The following is a 19,439-nucleotide window of genomic DNA, read 5'->3' as shown; positions in this document are numbered from 1 at the left end:
AGCGTCCAATGAGCGGAGTCTATTGTTTTTTTAGCAAAGGTGTTCCTGTTTTTCTCATGTGATTAATTTGCGGAAGCATCATGTGATATCAGCAAGCTATTTTAGTTGCAAAACTCAACTGAACGCTGATTTCGGTTACCTGACTTCGTAGGAGTTATGGCTTCTTCAAAGTTAGCCCTCATTTCTGTCGCACTGCTCCTGATGATTACTGTATGCAGTTGTAAATATGAGCCTACCTGGGAATCCATCGACTCCCGACCTTTGCCAGAGTGGTATGACCAGGCCAAGTTCGGAATATTCATTCACTGGGGAGTGTTTTCTGTTCCAAGCTTTGGTAGCGAGTGGTTCTGGTAAGCTGGTTAGCCTATACTTTTGTGCAATACAGAAAGTAATACGCTGTTTCTTCATCATTAGTCCTACTTTAAATGCACAATCTACATTTCCTGCTGTGGTCAATTCAATAAATGATATACATTACTGAAGAATTTAAATGTTTTTGATCAACTGTACCTCACTCCCCAAGCCCATATTTAAAAAATTATGTTTTATCATTTGTGTGGATGTTTATTACAGGTGGTTTTGGCAGGGGCAGAAGATAAAGTCCTATGTTGACTTCATGCAGAAGAATTATCCTCCAGACTTCAAGTACCAAGACTTTGCACCACAGTTTACAGCTGAGTTCTTTGATGCCAAAGAATGGACTGACATCTTTGCCTCATCCGGGGCAAAATATATTGTCCTCACCACGAAACACCATGAAGGTAGGTGTGTGTGTGTAGGTGTGTGTGTGTAGGTGTGTGTGTGTGTGTGTGTGTGTGTGTGTGTGTGTGTGATGCATTATCCACTGATAAGCTGTAGCCATCTTAATAAAGTAATACATATGATTCCACTAGATTAGGCCTATAAAAATGTATTTGTGGTTTATTGTTATTGTTCTATCTGCAGGCTTCACTCTGTGGGGTTCGGAGAACTCCTGGAACTGGAACGCAGTGGACGTGGGTCCAAAACGTGACCTTGTCGGAGAAATGGCTGGAGCACTCAGAGCCAACAGCGACCTGCGTCTGGGACTGTACCACTCTCTGTTTGAGTGGTTTAACCCGCTTTACAAGCAGGATGCTGCCAACCTGTACACTACCAACCTCTTCCCCACCACTAAGACGCTGCCCGAGCTGTATGAGATCATCAACAAGTACAAGCCGGAGCTGCTGTGGTCCGATGGAGATGGGGATGCTCCTGATAAATACTGGAACAGCACCGGATTCCTGGCTTGGCTATACAACGAGAGGTACAGTCATAGAGATAATAGACAGAATCTACCACACTCCCAAAACATATTAGTGAAGGTGCTAGAGGCAAAACTGGAGAAAGCAGAAAAAATCTGCACACTTCCAGTTGATGCAAATTTCGGTAACTCTTCATTTTAAGGGGTCCTTATTAGTGTAATTACACTGTAACAAGTATTGTAGTTAATTGTAATAACTCATAGTTACACTGTATTAACATGTAATTGGTGGTAATTGCAGTCTGTAATGCTTGTTACAAATGGACAAGTTTCCACTAAATTCTTCAATTTAGTGTTGAGTTTCTTCATTGTTGCATCAGATTCAGTAATAACTGTCACAATGTTGAAATCTCTTGTGGACCGATGCACTGGGTGTCCGAGATTACAACGGTTGGAGGCTCAATGGGCTCTAATTAACTACCCGTGAATGGGCACTCTTCAAGATGTTGTTGCTAGGACTTGCCCCCCAAAAGTGTACCATCTGGGTTAACTTGGTTGAGTTTACAATAACAGATCAGAAATAGGTCAACATTACTAACTGGGGCCTACCGTATGGGTGTCATCCCAGATTCAATAATAAAAAACGTATATTTAATGTGTACGTTACCCATTATAACAACGTGTACCTCCTTGCCATCCAAGTGATCCACAAGTACACCACAGAGTACATGTCATATCTGCATAAGTACAATGTAATTACTAGGTGTTACACAGGATTTAGCTTCTTAGAATGAAGTGTATCTTGAGGGATACTTACCTGTCATTAATGTGTACTTATATAGTACATTACCCATCCTGACAACCTGGCCTTTATTTTAAGGCTTCCGGAAGTGCCATCCAAGTTGGAGGATAGACACACTAGTACACCACAAAGTGCATGTAATATCTACAAAAGTACAATGTAATTACTAGGTGTTACACAGGATTTAGCTCGTTAAAATGAAGTGTATGTTGAGGGGTACTTAATGTGTACTTATATAGTACATTATCCATCCTGACCCTTATTTTAAGGCTTCCTGAAGCACCATCCAAGTGAGAAAATAAACTCACTAGTACAACACAATGTAATGACTAGGTGTCCTTACTTGTAATTATTGTGTACCTACAAAATAAGTTACCCATTCTGACAATCTAATCATCAGCTTCTAAAAGCGCCATCCAAGTGAAAAAATAAACACAATAATATACCACAGAATACATATCTGTAATATCTGCATAAGTACAAGGTTTTCGTTAGTTCTTACCAGGATTTAGCTATTTAAAGTGAAGTGTAACTTTTTATAGTTACCTATGGGCAATTTCTATATAATTACTCATTACCATATGAAAATACCTAGAAACAAAAGATGAGCTTCAACTTTAGTCGACTTAATTGCAACATGTAAAAATGCCTGTCACTTCTTACAAAATAATAAGGAATTTTATTGTTAGATTAATAATTAGATCAAACAAAGGCGTGTGTGTGTGCCTACTCAATAACATAAAAATAACTATTCTAGTGGTGACTCAAATTTGTAGCCTATGGTATGCTGAGTAGCCTAGATGGCTAGCTAATTTAGAAAAATTTGATTTTCTTTTTAACAATGGAAATCGCAACCGTCTCTAACTATCTTCATCAGTTTTTTTTCTTGTAAGCATTTTCCCATCCTGGAGTCTGATATCTTGTGGGAATCTATGGTAGAGAATAGAATGTATGACAAATTAGCATAGGCACTATACATTTTATAGTTGAGGCATATAGCTAGCTAGGCCTAGCTAGTTGTGTTATTCAGTTAGCAATAATAGTGCTTGTCTTGACACATGGCTAGCTAGCTAGTTAACGTTAGCACCCCAAAATCAACAGATTGCATTGAAAGTCTATTCTGTGGATGGTAATTAGCTAGTTAGTCTAGTTGGTAGGCCCAACAAAAACGGCAGCTAACATTTGCTAGCTAGCTACAGTTAGCTAACTTTAGCTAGCCAACACTAGGCTAGCTAGCTAGAAAACCCTAGCTAACTAACCGAGGTAAAGCCAGTTTCAGGTTGGATATTCGACGGATATTCACGCTTTCAAACCTCAATAGCTTTCAAACCACTTGAACCACAGACTCCAAATAAGTGTCACGATGTTGGAAAAATTGTGCACAACATTGCACAGGTCTTATTTTCACGATTTGGACATTCATTCGCTTTGCAAAGCTAATAAACATGTGGAAATGTGAGCAGCATTTTGTATTCCTAGTTGAATTAGTTAGGGAGCATAAACAAAGTACAAACTTTTTTTACATTTGAATTTCAAAAGCTCCTTGGTCACTGACTTCAAACAAGGTTCAGAATGTACACTCGGTGGGCCTACACATTGCACACCCTTTAGTTTGTCCATTTTCATCTCACTCACTTTTACATGAATTTTCAACGTTTAGAATTTCAATATCTCCTTGGTGATGTGACCTACTGACCTCAAACAAGGTTCAGAATGTCCACTGACTACCCTTCTATATTGCACACCCTTTAGTTTGTCCATTTTCATCTCACACGATTTTAAATGAATTTGCCTGCCATGCACCCCTGAAGGACAGTGTCACTCACACACCTATTCACTTGGGCCTTCTCCATGGGGCCTTCCTGACCTCCAGGTAGGCCCCCATTGACCTGGTGACCTCTGACTCCTGAACTCTAGGCCTAAACTCCCTGCCCGCTTACCTGCCCTCTCCCTGGGCCTGAGCGTGTATAGCTTACTCCCTGGAACTACAGACCTCCAGGCTTCCACACCTACTCTCCCTACCTGGTCAACACCCCTCTCCATTGGCCTTAGAGTATAGCTTACTCCCTGGAATTACTAAGACTTCTATAGTCCCGCTGTCAGGAACCACGTGCACCCGGTAACCCGAAACAGGCTCTGTAAACCTGTTTATTCGAAACAGGCTCTGCTCCTGGTGACCCGCCCACCTTTTTACTGCTCACAGACTAAGTCCCCACTCCAACCTCCCTGGCGTGAGTGCTGCCCCCAGCCCCCAAATCCGGCGGCCCCTGCTTGGACTCGGAGTGCCCCCCCACCTTGATGGAGGCCTCCTTGTACACCTGGTAACCTGAAACAAGCTCTGTGCACCTGGTGACCCTTCCGCTTTTATCCACTCAGAAACTAAGTCCCAAATCTCCACAGCCTGAGTGCTGCCCCCAGACCCTGAGTCCGGCCGCCCCTGCTCGGACTCTGAGTGCCACCCGCCTTGGGGGAGGCCTCCTTGTGCACCTGGTGACCTTTTGACTTCCACAGAGTCCCAACCTGACTCAGTCCCACCAGAGGACGGGCCCGGGCGGATGGACGACCACCACCTAGCCCCCTAACTATCCAGAGTCCAATGTCTTATGCCTTCTACCCGCCTGCCTAGGCTCTCTCACACTCTGTGTCTGGCACTTGGCCCTTCTCCGTGCACCTGGTAACCCGTAAGTAAAGGAGGATGTTGTAGGAAGATGCCTTCCGTCCCCGACAAAAGCTTGGATCAAGGGCTGACTTTCAATAGATCGCAGCGAGTGAGCTGCTACGTACGAAACCTTGACCCAGAATCCGGTTGTCTATGAGTGATTTAGCACCAGGTTACCCACAAACATGCGGTGTGCATCAGGAGAGGGGCAGTAAGCTCAACAGGGTCTGCTTTCCCCGCTGATTCCGTCAAGCCCGTTCCCTTGGCTGTGGTTTCACCAGATGGTAGATAGGGACAGTGGCAGTCTCATTCATCCATTCATGCTCGTCACTAGATTACGATGAATTTGGATGCCTCAAGAGACTCTTAATTATCTCCCGCCGTTTACCCCAGCTTCATCGAATTTCCTCGCTTTGATATGGGGGGGGGGGGTCACAGCCACGCCGAAGGTGGTTTGAGTGCGACCGCGAAGGGTAGCATGCTACGGTCAGATATTATCAAATTGACATCCATTTGAGTCACGCCCGGTGGTATCATCAGAGGCTTTTCTGTCTTACAAACTGGGCATCAGTTGGGTGTTTTTACACCCAATCAATATCAAGTGCCAGCGCAATACTTATAGGCTTGAGAACCAAATACCCAATGCAGTATCTAGCGGCACCATCGACCGGGTGCCGGAAGAAGCAACAGAAAAGAACCATCCCCTTTCCTCACCTTGACATGAGGGGGTCACAGTCACCCCACGGGTGATTTGAGTGCAACCGCAGCAGGTGGGTACGCACCGTTAAATTTCATCAAGTTGACATTCAGTGATCCGTGCCCAGTGGGAACCTAGGCTTCTTCCGTCCGTTTTATGGTTCCGCAGCAAATCAATGGGCGTGGATGGTACTACCCACATCAGATGTAGGCCTCCCTCCCCAGACAAGCTGGAGATACCTCTCCCCACTTCATAGGGCATGAGACAGATCCATGCAATGCCCTATCACTGCGGAGCCAATGGGTTTAGTCTCCGCCTCAAGTCTAGTGAGCGTAGAGGAGACCTCCCCGGCGAGCGCCGTAGCTGGGGAGATCCGCAAGAAGGGCCGGGCACGTGTCCAGAGTTGCCGGACCCAACCCCCCCACCGGTCCGCCTTCGGCCCGCCGACAGACACCACCCCGACAAACCCCCGCACGCAGCCCCTTGCGAGACCACGCACGAGAGACTGCGAGATGGGCCGCACAACGAACTTCCAGTGGTTGCGAGCGGAGGACGATGGAGCGACTGCTCCCACAGCCGCGGCTCGAGCCAAGACCCGCTTCGCACCACAGCCCGACCGACCCAGCCCTTAGAGCCAATCCTTATCCCGAAATTGTGGATCTTTTTTTGCCAACTTCCCTTAAATACATTGTTATAACATGCCAGAAGCTGTTCACCTTGGAGACCTGCTGTGGATATGGGTACGGCCTGGCGTGAGATTTCCACCCTCTCCCCCGGAATTTCAAGGGCCAGGGAAAGCTCACCGGACGCCACCGAAACCGCAACGCTTTCCAGGTCTTGGACCCCTCTCTCGGGGCGAACCCATTCCAGGGTGCCCTGTCCTTCACAAAGAAAAGAACTCTCCCCGGGGCTCCAGCCAGCTTATCCGGGATCAGTTGCGTTACCTCACTGGATGCCTCGTGGCGCCCGTTAACGCCAGTCCGTGGACATTCTGAAAGTAGTTTGAGGTCAGTAGGTCTCATTACCGAGGAGCTTTTGAAATTACAAAGTTTGAAAAATGTATGTAAAATCGTGTGAGATGAAAATGGACAAACTAAAGGGTGTACAATATAGAAGGGTAGTCAGTGGACATTTTGAACCTTCTTTGGGTCCAGTAGGTCACATGACCAAGGAGCTATTGAAATGTAAATAAATAATTTAAAATAGTGCGAGATGTATATCGACAATAAAAAAGTGTGCAATGTTTGTTTATGCCATCGGGTTTGCTAGAACCAGTTTGAACGTTTTTTTTTTTTAGGAGTAAAGGTTAAAGAGCTATTGAAAATTTGATTTGTCATTATGCTGACGGTCCCTAACTGCTGTTGGTTGACGTAAGGAAAACTACAGGCGAATATCCAACCTGAATCTCTCTTTACCTCGGTAGCTAACTACCAATGTTAAATCGTCTAGCACAATTATTGTATCCAAAAAAGCAAAACAAATTGCATGGGAAACTTTCTGTCCTGTGTTTACGTTTTTGACCTACAACGCATATGTTTCTTTCACGGCAATCTTTCATGTCTGGATTTTGCACACTGACCATCTACTCGACCGCCGCTCTTTTCGCACTGTTACATGTCAGTGTCAACACATGTAGGCACGTTCGAGGTCGTCGTTATGTTGAGCGTGTTGCGCAAATGGGCAGATCTTGACATGATGCAATAATTCCTGGTATAAATAAATAATTGCACCAATGCATCCCATCCAAAGGGAGTGCTCCTCATCAGTGAAACCCTTGCGAGGTTACATGATGGAATAAAAGTTTGTCTTATGACCATTTTAAAATGCATTTATAAACCATTATTCAACCACGCTTAATAGCCATTCGTGCTTGCCAAATTGTAAGCCTATCTCACAATTTGAACCATAGCTCTTTATTAATGTGTCTAAAAATGGTTAATTGATGGTTAAAGTAATTGACCCATTGTCAATTGCACCACTAAATTATAACTTTTTATTTGTTTGATGTGAACCCATTTTTTGCCATTGGGCCTGGGCATCAGACTCCAGATCTTAAGTGCAGAGTTGTCAATGAGGTGGTCGGTTTTCAATTGGCTTACACTTCTCACGTGTTTTACGCAGGCTGAAATATGGTGCGTTGGGATCGGAAACTTTAACATTTGTAACAAGCATTCGTTGTTACACTCCTGTAATTACAGACTGCATTTAACACCAGTTACATGGTATTACACTGTAACTACAAATTATTACAGTAGTGTCCAGGGAAACTGGCCGTAAATGTATACAAATCTACACCAATGTCTTTTAGAAGTTTATAGGTCTATTTAATGTGTCAGTTAATGCTATGGAGTATGATGTATGTATGCACCAACAGTATAAACATCACATGCGTCATGATATGATTTCATTGAATGTGCCCCCCCCCAAAGCCCAGTGCGAGAGACCGTGGTGACCAATGATCGTTGGGGCTATGGAAGCATCTGCACCCATGGAGGCTACTACACCTGCGATGATCGCTACCAGCCCGGACACCTGCTCAAACACAAATGGGAGAACTGCTTTTCGATAGACAAAGGTTCCTGGGGTTACAGGAGAAACGCCCAGCTTAAAGACTACTTCACTATCGAGCAGCTTGTGGCGGTCAGTTTTAAATGGTTCTGAAAGCACTTTATTTTATGGTAAACAGGAGATTCAGATCCTTAAGATCTCTTACTACCCAATAAAACTTCTTCCAATACCATAACAAACTTTTTGTAGCTGAATCGGTCATAATCCTGTTTAGTATGACCTCATAAACAGCCTAATTTAACTGTAAAGTGCACTCAGTCTAAAGTATTTTGACTTGTTTTTGAAATGCTGCTGGTCCTGTATGTTTCTTGTATAACACTTTACAACTGTTTTTTTGGGGTAACCTAAATGCTCTACTCTACAGCATGACTTGCTTGGCTTCATTCTTCTCTGCTAGACTAATAATTGTACACTACAGTAGAATATGTACGAAACTAGTAGAAATGTATTTTGTTATAGACTGAAATGTGGTTACTTTTCCAGCCCCACACAACTAAACTCCGCGACAAAATGTTGCTGGGAGCAGTGCAGGGTCGGCTGCATTCCTGCCTATGGAAGATGTTATAATATTTCATATAGCTGTCATAAAGGCTTTATGAGTGCATACTTGTGTCTTGCGTGATTCAGACGTTGGTGGAGACTGTGTCCTGTGGAGGGAATCTGCTGCTGAACGTCGGACCTACGCACGACGGACGCATCGCCCCCATCTTTGAGGAGCGTCTGAGGCAGATGGGTCAGTGGCTGGGGGTCAATGGAGAGGCCATCTACAACACCACCGCATGGAGGGCCCAGAACGACAGCATCATACCTGGCATCTGGTAAGTTCATAATGATAATAGTAATAGTAACTAGATTCTTCTTTTTTTTTCATGAAGAATTTTTTTTCCTTTCTTCAGCTGTCCAGAAGTAGTTTTATGTTAGTAGAAGAAGTTTAGAAGTTAGAGGCTATTTTAGTATTTTTTTTAATGGGTGAGAGCTTTGGCGTTTGTAACAAGCCTCAGCGCCCCATGGTACAGTGTCCAGCTTACGTAATGACACATGACTTATTTCGAAAATAAAAACTCAACTTGAGATTGAGCTTTTTCACAAGACCTAAAAGTAAGACAGGTAACAAGAAACCCAGGTATTTGTAAGTTGATACCCTTTCTATGTGCTTGCCCTGCATGGTGACTATACATGGAAGTTTCATCTTAAATTTCCTGAAAACCATCAACTTTTTTTTATCAGCATTTCAAAGCGACTTCAGCTGACAGAGCTGAGCCTGGACAATAGTAAAGGCACATTGCATTTCAGCAAAGGCCTTTTTCAGTGTTGCTGCACAACAATACATTAAAAAAATTACATTTTGGGTTAGGTCACGGCACGATAAAATGGTCAATTTGACTTACGAACATTGGACTACAAACACTACCACAGACAAAGCCTGACATGCTGCCATCTTGGTTTTTCAGTCTACTGTATGTAGATTGAGTGTAATATTATTGACAGTTACTGTTGGTGGGTTCTACAATCCTGACAAGTTTTTATCAAATTTGACAAATTGGAAATGGCCGTTGTTGCCCTAAATGGAGTGGCAATTTGACCGCAATGACTATTCCTTCACAAACTGTCAGACTAGTAAAGAGACTGTGTCTGAAATCTGTAATGCCTACTACTTACTAAAACTACATACTGTGTACTAATCGTACTACATACTATTTACAACATACTGTTTAGTAAAATGTGCTAGGACCCTTAATCTAAGCTTTATCAGCATTTCAGGATCCAAGAACAAGGCCAAAGCCCCACGTTGTTATGTTTAGTCTTAAAATACTTTTTAATGTTCTGAGAGATATGAGGAAACATGTTTATTAACAAGAGGGGTAGATTCTAGAGTTAAGTTGGCAAACAAGCAGGGTTTGTGGAGCTTGCGATGAGGATGCTTAAAGCCACACTCCTTAATTTGTCAATACCCTCAGACTGGGCCACCAACAAAAATGTTAACAATGGAGCAAATGCATTCTATGACCTTTTCTCATGCAAATAGCACTTGATTTACGCGACACATCTGTAGTTCTTAAGTAATTACTCCGTAGCAAAAGGAGAGTTCATCAGAGCAGCCAGCACGCAGGCTCTTTCAACGTGATGGCAAATTCAACACATGATGCTTACTTCCAACAGAAGCACACTGTGCGCAGATAAATGTAACCCCCAAAAATCGATGCAAGGTGGAAAGGGTTAAAAACATTCATGTTCTGAGAGATATATGAGGAAACAAAGGTTTAATAAAAATAGAGGAATAGATTACTGAAATAATACTAACACAGCTGTATCTCCTGATTTGGTAGAATATATTTATATTATGATTGCTGATTTTGTAAAGCAGAGAAGTAGACTAAGTCATACTGTCTAAGTTGTTGGAAAAGTGGTCACATTTTCAGTTGTGTTTAAAAGTTGAGATAAAAAGTAGTTTGACGCCTTTACTAAAACAGCTGTGTCGTTTGATTGGTGGAATATATTTCTGTTCTAATTTTAAGATTTGAACAGCAGAGAATATAACTATACCAAGTTTTCCCTTACATTTAAAGTTTTTTTCCTAGCTTGTTGGGAGTGGTCAAAGTAGCTGATTTGTGTCAAATCAGTTTACACTGAATGGAATGTTGGAAGTCACATCTTAAGAAGGGGAGTTTTTAACAATGGGAGCTTTAGAATGTTGAGGAAATCCCATCACTCACTCCTGTAAAAAGTATACATGTTACCAAAAAGTTGTAAACAAGCAACCTAGTCCGGACCAGTCTGCCTGTTTTTTAACGGCATTTCAAGTCAGTAATAAATACAAGATTTAAAGTGTGATTCCTAAAGCTAATAATAATCATTTATTATTATTAACACCACAGCAGGAGACCAGAATGACAGCATCACCCCTGGCGTCTAGTTCTTAGCAAGTCATTTAGTTCCCCGATTCGTGTGGCAGAAAGGCCTATATGTTCTATGGTCACAGTATGCCTACCAGACACTCTCATGACAGGCTTTCGATATAAGCCCACAAAAGGAACCATATGTTCCAAAACTTGTTTGTCCTCGAGTTTAAATCAAAGTTAACATTTCTTATAAAAAAAAAAAGGCACAGCTTTTCACTAATAAACGGCTCATTATTGCTTTTGACTGCGTTCCAATAGGTACACTGCTAAACCACAGGATAAGGCCATCTATGCAGTTCTCCTGGACTGGCCTCCAAGTGGATATGTTGTTCTGAATGAACCTATTGTTTCTACAGGAAAGACTCAGGTAAGATACAGGATCACACCGCTACTTTTTGTATACCTTTTCACATGTAGAATGTGTAATTAGATTGAAAATATTGTATTATTACTGAAAAGAAAATGTATGATATACTGACTGAATGTCCATTTAAATATATACAACCAGGTAGTGTTGGTTTACAGTTGATGAAAGGGAACAATGCACCAGGTTTTTTTTTTACATCTGGAAAACAGGACAGACTGGTAGAACAGCTACCAAATCTGAATTTCCACTCTGATCACCTGTTATTTGCACAGGTGGTGCTGCTTGGTCACAAGCCACTGTACTGGGAGCCGGTGAAGCCTCGTGGTCTGAAGGTGTTTCTGCCTGAACTGTCTTACAGTCAGATGCCATGTCGCTGGGCCTGGACCCTACGCCTGACAGGTGCCGCATAGGAAAGAATGCAGGGTCGTGTTTATTAGCAAAAAAAATTACAAACAGATAACAATAACAAGTGCTTCTTATTGAACAAGTTCAGATAGTTTGTTTGTCCTTTTTCTTCTGTTCTGTGCCTACTGAATATGACCCAGTTTTAAGCAGAGGGGTGCAGTGCTAGGCCACTGCAGACCTGGCGGGAGGGCTTCAATGTTGGACGAGCTGTTTTTTCTTGCTTCTCAACTATGGGTGCATTTGTTTTGCATTGCCTGGTGAGTTTGCCCATTTTAGACCATTCCAATGGTCCTGAAGTGAAACCTCCACCCACCTGGGGCACCTGTCAATTCAAATGAGCACACTCAGTTTATATAATTGCGAGGAAGTCAAAGAGCTTGCAGGTCATGTGCCACTCCTTTACAGAAGGGATATACTTTTGCTTAGACTATTGTTTAAACCATTGGTCTAAAATGGCTAGCTGCTAGCTTTTATCAACCCAACCTAGCCAATTGGTCATTTTAGACCAATTGTTTAAACCAAAAGTTCACAAGTTTTTAAAAAAGTGTAGGGGAGGACCTTTCTTTGTGGAGAACGATGGTAATTCTGAAACTGAGGCCAGTATAGATCCTGAATGTAAACAAAATTGTTTCATCTGTTTTTTATTTTAGTTAAGGCTAATGAAATTGATTTTAAATTACTTGAATAATTCTTGTGATGGGTGTTTCATAATGATTTTTGCACTTTTTCTATAAGGGATTGATACTGTATGCACTGAAATTGAACATGTGAATTTCAAAGGCTTTTATCAGATTTTTGTTTTCAGGATTGTGACTGACCATCACAGCAACTTCTTAAACTAATGCCAATCCATATGTAATTTTATTAGGAATTGAATGCATTTGATACGTTTTAATTGTGTTGTATGGCTTTACAAATTATATAAATAAAATTCATTTGAATTGAATTAACCTCTAACTGTTATCATATATTTTGGCCAACAGAATTGTATCCATAAATGCCACAGGTTATTGTAAAACAGTAATGATACATAGCATAGCCTCTTCCAGTTTCGGGAGAGAACCAAGTTTCTCGTCTGTCAAATGCTTGGCCGATCAGCGGTACGCGAGCCCCCTCTACAGCCTAACGTCAGCCACTAGCTGAGCAACATGTGGTAACATGTCTAACGCACCGATGCATGTCACAATTCGACACACCAGCGCGTTCAGCTATAGAGAATGGAGGCAAATATCCACTGCATTTCTCTCCGACTGTAAACGCAACCTTGAATAGGATACGATTACAACTAGTGTAGAACGAGTCAAGCACACGATTCCAACACAGGTCCTGTATTCCGATTTACGGTATAGGCTATGCGGTCTTTTTTTGTTGGTCAGCATGCGCTTAAATTCAACCGTCAGTCGTTGTAGCCTAATTTTAATTTAATGTCCAGAAGTAAAAAGGCACATTTCTTAATTCTAAGCCTTCAATTGTGAACGATATCTATATGTCCAGTCTGTGAGCATTGCAACGTGTCTCAATGTTGTCTGTCTACTCCTATCTGTAATGCACGCGCTTGGCCTGTGCCTTTAGGAGATGGGAGGTTCTCCGGAATTGTTACGAAAAAGTTCCATGACGTGAAATAGGGGGTGAGCAAGGGGTTCTCATGTTCCATCGGTCTAATTCTCAGGATAGGATACTTAGACCATAGGAGACACCAGTTCCGCAAGAGAAAGCACACTGCTGATGTATGTTAGACTGGTCATATCTGTTCTTTCTCTTATCACGAGAGAAGGAGGACATTTGATTCCAGCCAGGATGCCAAGACAGGAAAGCAAGCCAGCAAGCCACAATGTCAGTGCAATTGCATGTGGTTTTCTCTGATCAAGCCATATCTTGAAGGTGGACAAGGGCAAGTCGGATAGGACAGCTACTTTGTGCATGACACAAGTCATTTTTACAACAATTGTTTACAGACAGATTATTTCACTTATAATTCACTGCATCACAATTCCAGTGGGCCAGAAGTTTACATACACTAAGTTGACTGTGTCTTTAATCAAATTGGAAAAATCCAGAAAATCATGTCATGGCTTTAGAAGCTTCTGATAGGCTAATTGACCTCCTTTGAGTCAATTGGAGGTGTACCTGTGGATGTATTTCAAGGCCTACCTTCAAACTCAGTGCCTCTTTGCTTGACATAGAAAAATAATTGTAGACCTCCACAAGTCTGGGTCATCCTTGGGAGCAATTTCCAAATGCCTGAAGGTACCACGTTCATTTGTACAAACAATAGTACGCAAGTCTAAACACCATGGGACCACACAGCCGTTATACCGCTCAGGAAGGAGACGCGTTCTATCTCCTAGAGATGAATGTACTTTGGTGCGAAAAGTGCAAATCAATCCCAGAACAACAGCAAAGGACCTTGTGAAGATGCTGGAGGAAACCGGAGCAGAAGTATCTATATCAACAGTAAAATGTGTCCTATATCGACATAACCTGAAAGGCCGCTCAGCAAGGAAGAAGTCACTGCTCCAAAACCGCCATAAAAAACCCAGACTATGGTTTGCCACTGCACATGGGGACAAAGATTGTACTTTTTGGAAAAATGTCCTCTGGTCTGATGAAACAAATATAGAACTGTTTGGCCATAATGACCATTATGTTTGGACCATCCCAACCGTGAAGCAAGGGGGTGGCAGCATCATGTTGTGGGGGTGCTTTGCTGCTGGAGGGACTGGTGCACTTCACAAAATAGTTGGCATCATGAGGCAGGAAAATTATGTGGATATATTGACGCAACATCTCAAGACATCAGTCAGGAAGTTAAAGCTTGGTCGCAAATGGGTCTTCCAAATGGACAATGACCCCAAGCATACTTCCAAAATTGCTTAAGGACAACAAAGTCAAGGTATTGGAGTGCCCATCACAAAGCCCTGACCTCAAGCCTATAGAACATTTGTGGGCAGAACTGAAAAACCGAGTGCGTGCAAGGAGGCCTACAAACTTGACTCAGTTACACCAGCTCTGTCAGGAGGAATGGGCCAAAATTCACCCAACTTATTGTGGGAAGCTTGTTGAAGGCTACCCGAAACGTTTGACCCAAGTTAAACAATTTAAAGGCAATGCTACCAAATACTAATTGGGTGTATGTAAACTTCTGACCCACTGGTAATGTGATGAAAGAAATAAAAGCTGAAATAAATCATTCTCTCTACTATTATTCTGACATTTCACATTCTTAAAATAAAGTGGTGATCCTAACTGACCGAAGACAGGGAATTTTTACGAGGATTAAATGTCAGGAATTGAGAAACATTTACACTCAGTTTATTTGGCTAAGGTGTATGTAAACTTCCGACTTCAACTGTACATGTAGAACCCATTGTACCTTTACTTGGAGAATAGTAGCCTGAGAGCCTGGCTGTCACTCCTCTGTTTCCTGCTCCTACAGGTGTGACACCGGCAACAGAGCACAAACACCTTGGCTCCCAGGCTAGGAGAAATTGTTAACAAGATGAGGAACCTTAGCAGAAATGAGCATTTTGTTGCCATGGGAATCCCAGAATCCCACATCGTTTCTCTCTTTCAGACCCCTTCCTTTTTCATTCTATTTCTCCCATTGCAGACGTATGGATTAAATAAGTGTTCCTCCTCAATCTACTCACAATACCCCATAATGACAAAGTGAAAAGAGGTTTAGATTTTTTTTAGCAAATGTATTAAAAATAAAAAAACACTATTCACAACTATTCAGACCTTTTTGCTATGAGACTCGGAATTGAGTTCAGGTGCATCTTGTGGTAAATTCAATGGATGGACATGATTTGGAAAGGTACACACCTGTCTATATAAGGGACTCTAACTCGGAAGCTTATAAGAAATCCTGCTATGCCCTCCAAATAACAATCAAACAGGCAAAGCGTGAATACAGGACTAGGATCGAATTGTACTACACCGGCTCTGACGCTCGTCGAATGTGGCAGGGCTTGCAAACTATTACAGACTACAAGGGGAAGCACAGCCGAGAGCTGCCCAGTGACACGGGCATACCAGACGAGCTAAACTACTTCTATGCTCGCTTCAAGGCAAATAACACTGAAATATGCATGAGCGCTCCAGCTGTTCCGAAAGACTGTGATCACGCTCTCCGCAGCCGATGTGAGTAAGACCTTTAAACAGGTCAACATTCACAAGGCCGCAGGGCCAGATGGATTACCAGGACGTGTACTGCGAGCATGCGTTGACCAACTGGCAAGTGTCTTCAATTACATTTTCAACTTCTCCCTGTCTGAGTCTGTAATACTAACATGTTTTAAGCAGACCATCATAGTCCCTGGGCCCAAGAACACTAAGGTAACCTGCCTAAACGACTACCGACCCGTAGCACTCACGTCTGTAGCCATGAAGTTCTGGTCATGGCTGGTCATGGCTCACAACACCATCATCCCAGAAACAATAGACCCACTCAAATTTGCAGACCGCCCCAACATATCCACAGATGATGCAATCTCCATTGCACTCCACACTGCCCTTTCACACCTGGACAAAAGGAACACCTATGTGAGAATCCTATTCATTGACTACAGCTCAGCGTTCAACACCATAGTGCCCTCAAAGCTCATCAATAAGCTAAGGACCCTGGGACTAAACACCTCCCTCTGCAACTGGATCCTGGACTTCCTGACGGGCCGCCCCTAGGTGGTAAGGGTAGGTAACAACACATCCGCACGCTGATCCTAAACACAGGGACCCCTCAGGGGTGTGTGCTCAGTCCCCTCCTGTACTCCTTGTTCACTCATGACTGCACGGCCAGGCACGACTCCAACACCATCATTACATTTGCCAATGACACAACAGTGGTTGTGGCCTGATCACCGACAATGATGAGACAGCCTATAGGGAGGAGGTCAGAGACCTGACCGTGTGGTGCCAGGACAACAACCTCTCCCTCAACGTGATCAAGACAAAGGAGATGATTGTGAACTACAGGAAAAAGAGGACAGAGCATTGACAGGGTTACAGTGGAGCAGGCTGAGAGCTTCATGTTCCTTGGTGTCCACATCACCAACAAACTAACATGGTCCAAGCACATCAAGACAGTCGTGAAGAGGGCACAACAAAACCTATTACAGGAGACTCAGGAGACTGAAAAGATTTGGCATGGGTCCTCAGATCCTCAAAAGGTTCTACAGCTGCACCGTCGAGAGGATCCTGACTGGTTTCATCACTGCCTGGTATGGCAACTGCTCGGCCTGCAACCGCAAGGCACTACAGAGGTATCAGAGGCGGTGTCAGAGGAAGGCCCTAAAAATTGTCAAATACTCCAGCCACCCTAGTCATAAACTGTTCTCTCTGCTACCGCACGGCAAGCGGCACCGGAGCGCCAAGTCTAGGTCCAAGAGGGTTCTTAACAGCTTCTACCCCCAAACCATAAGACTCATGAACATCTAGTCAAATGGATACCCAGACTATTTGCAGTGCCCCACCCTCCCACACCCCTCTTTACACGACTGCTACTCTTTGTTGTCATCTATGCATAGCCACTTTAATAACTCTACCTACATGTACATACTACCTCAACTAACCGGTGCCCCCGCACATTGACTCTGTATCGGTACCCCCCCTGTATATAGTCTTGCTATTGTTATTTCACTGCTGCTCTTTACTTGTTACTTTTATCTCTTATTCTTATCCGTATTTCTTTTAACTGCATTGTTGGTTAGGGGCTCGTAAGTAAGCATTTCACTGTAAGGTGTAACCTGTTGTATTCGGCCCATGTGACTAATAAAATTTGATTTGATAAGGTCCCAAGGTTGACAGTGCATGTCAGAGCAAAAACCAAGCCATGAGGTCGAAGGAATTGTCTGTAGAGCTCAGAGACAGACAGGATTGTATCGAGGCACAGATCTGGGAAGGGTATCAAAACATTTTTACAGCATTGAAGGTCCCCAAGAATACAGTGGCCTCCATCATTCTTAAATGGAAGAAGTTTGGAACCACCAAGACTCTTCCTAGAGCTGGCCGCCCAGCCAAACTGAGCAATCGGGGAGAAGGGCCTTGGTCAGGGAGGTGACCAAGAACTCAATGGTCACTCTGACAGAGCTCCAGAGTTCCTCTGTGGAGATGGGAGAACCTTCCAGAAGGACAACCATCTCTGCAGCACTCTACCAATCAGGCCTTTATGGTAGAGTGGCCAGACAGAAGCCACTCCTCAGTAAAAGGCACATGACAGCCTGCTTGGAGTTTTCCAAAAGGCACCTAAAGGACTCTGAGACCATGAGAAACAAGATTCTCTGGTCTGATGAAACCAAGATTGAACTCTTTACCCTGAATGCAAAGCGTCATGTCTGGAGGAAACCTGGGACCATCCCTACGGTGAAGCATGGTGGTGACAGCATCATGTTGTGGGGATGTTTTTCAGCTGCAGGGACTGGGAGACTAGTCAGGATTGAGGGAAAGTGTAACGGAGCAAAGTACAGAGAGATCCTTAATGAAAATCAGCTCCAGAATGCTCAGGACATGAGACTGGGGCAAAGGTTCACCCTTCAACAGGACAACGACCCTAAGCACACAGCCAAGACAACACAGGAGTGGCTTCGGGATAAGTCTCTGAATGTCCTTGAGTGGCCTAGCCAGTGCTCGGACTTGAACCCGATCTAACATGTCTGGAGAGTCCTGAAAGTAGCTGTGCAGCGACTCTCCCCATCCAACCTGAATGAGCTTGAGAGGATCTGCAAAGAATGGGAGAAACTCCCCAAATACAGGTGTGCCAAGATTGTAGCTTCATACCCAAGAAGCCTCGTGGCTGTAGTCACTGCCAAAGGTGCTTCAGCAAAGTCTGAGTAAAGGGGTCTGAATACTTATGTAAATGTCATATTTCTTAAAAAAAATAAAAAAAAGTATACATTTGTACAATTTTCTAGAAACCTGTTTTTGCTTTGTCATTATGGGGTATTGTGTGTTGATTGAGGGGGACATTTTTTTGGAATCAATTTTAGAATAAGGCCGTAACGTAACAAAATGTGGAAAAAGTCAAGGGGTCTGAATACAAATGCACTGTATTACTTATATCATTATTGGCTCACTACTAGAGGATTTGTGTGTGTGTTTGGTTTTACTATCCTTGTGGTGACCAGAAATCCTCACAAGGATTGTAAAACAAGGAAAATTGGGACATTTTACCGGTCTCCACAAGGAAAAAGGCTATTTTAGGGTTTGGGTTAAAATTAGGGTTAGGCGTTTGGTGCTAAGGTTAGGGTTAGGTTAAGGTTTAGGGAAAATAGGATTTTGAATGGGAATCAATTGAATGGGAATCAATCAACAAGGATAGTAAAACAAACGTGTGTTTGTGTGCACAGAGCACAGATATTGGGAATGCCAAGCAGTGTGTGTGGAAGGTCTAGGGGACAGACCATGTGTGCGTCCCAACTGGTACCCTATTCCCTATATGGGTCCTGGTCAAAAGTAGTGCACAATATAGGGAGTAGGGTGCCATTTGTGACAGAGCATTATATTTATAGATTGGCAACTTGACCTTCACTGCACAGTATCAGCCATTTTAGTGTCGCTCCTCCAGATACTGAATACCGACAGGTAGCATCATGGATTTAGCTGCAATGCAGTGCACTCATGTTTAGCTTCAAGCCTAAATTATTATCCCTAGCTGTACTCGTACTACACTTAGTAAAGCAGTCCCATATATATCGACGTTTTTTCTTCTTGATATGTTGCATTTGGATTAATATAATTTAGAGTGAATGTAAGTTGTTTTATGGGTATGTTTTAAAAGAGGAATTTAATGTCTAATATCTGGACAGAACTGTGAAGTTTATGT

At 43.1% G+C, this 19,439-nt stretch overlaps 1 protein-coding gene across 1 annotated transcript; it reads left to right on the top strand.

Moving 5' to 3' along the window:
- The first annotated feature begins 9 nt into the window (after nt 1–9).
- Nucleotides 10–12,566, top strand: fuca2 (alpha-L-fucosidase 2). The gene is made up of 7 exons (XM_071365308.1): nt 10–350; nt 574–761; nt 946–1,285; nt 7,810–8,020; nt 8,576–8,766; nt 11,107–11,215; nt 11,488–12,566. Exons 1-7 carry the CDS (start codon nt 157–159, stop codon nt 11,623–11,625), a joined length of 1,371 nt encoding a protein of 456 aa, XP_071221409.1. The 5' UTR covers nt 10–156; the 3' UTR covers nt 11,626–12,566.
- The last annotated feature ends 6,873 nt before the right edge of the window (nt 12,567–19,439 follow it).

The sequence above is a fragment of the Salvelinus alpinus genome, chromosome 25 (genome assembly GCF_045679555.1).
Source record: "Salvelinus alpinus chromosome 25, SLU_Salpinus.1, whole genome shotgun sequence".
Lineage (NCBI taxonomy): Eukaryota > Metazoa > Chordata > Actinopteri > Salmoniformes > Salmonidae > Salvelinus > Salvelinus alpinus.
The sequence above is the reverse complement of the archived record's forward strand: the minus strand, read 5'-3'. Positions and strand labels throughout refer to the sequence as shown.

Excerpts from the sequence above, each read along its gene's own strand:
- fuca2 (XM_071365308.1), top strand. The coding sequence starts at position 157 with ATGGCTTCTTCAAAGTTAGCCCTCATTTCTGTCGCACTGCTCCTGATG. Across the intron at positions 762-945 it reads CACCACGAAACACCATGAAG|GCTTCACTCTGTGGGGTTCG; the intron begins GTAGGTGTGTGT and ends TTCTATCTGCAG. Across the intron at positions 8,021-8,575 it reads CTATCGAGCAGCTTGTGGCG|ACGTTGGTGGAGACTGTGTC; the intron begins GTCAGTTTTAAA and ends TGCGTGATTCAG.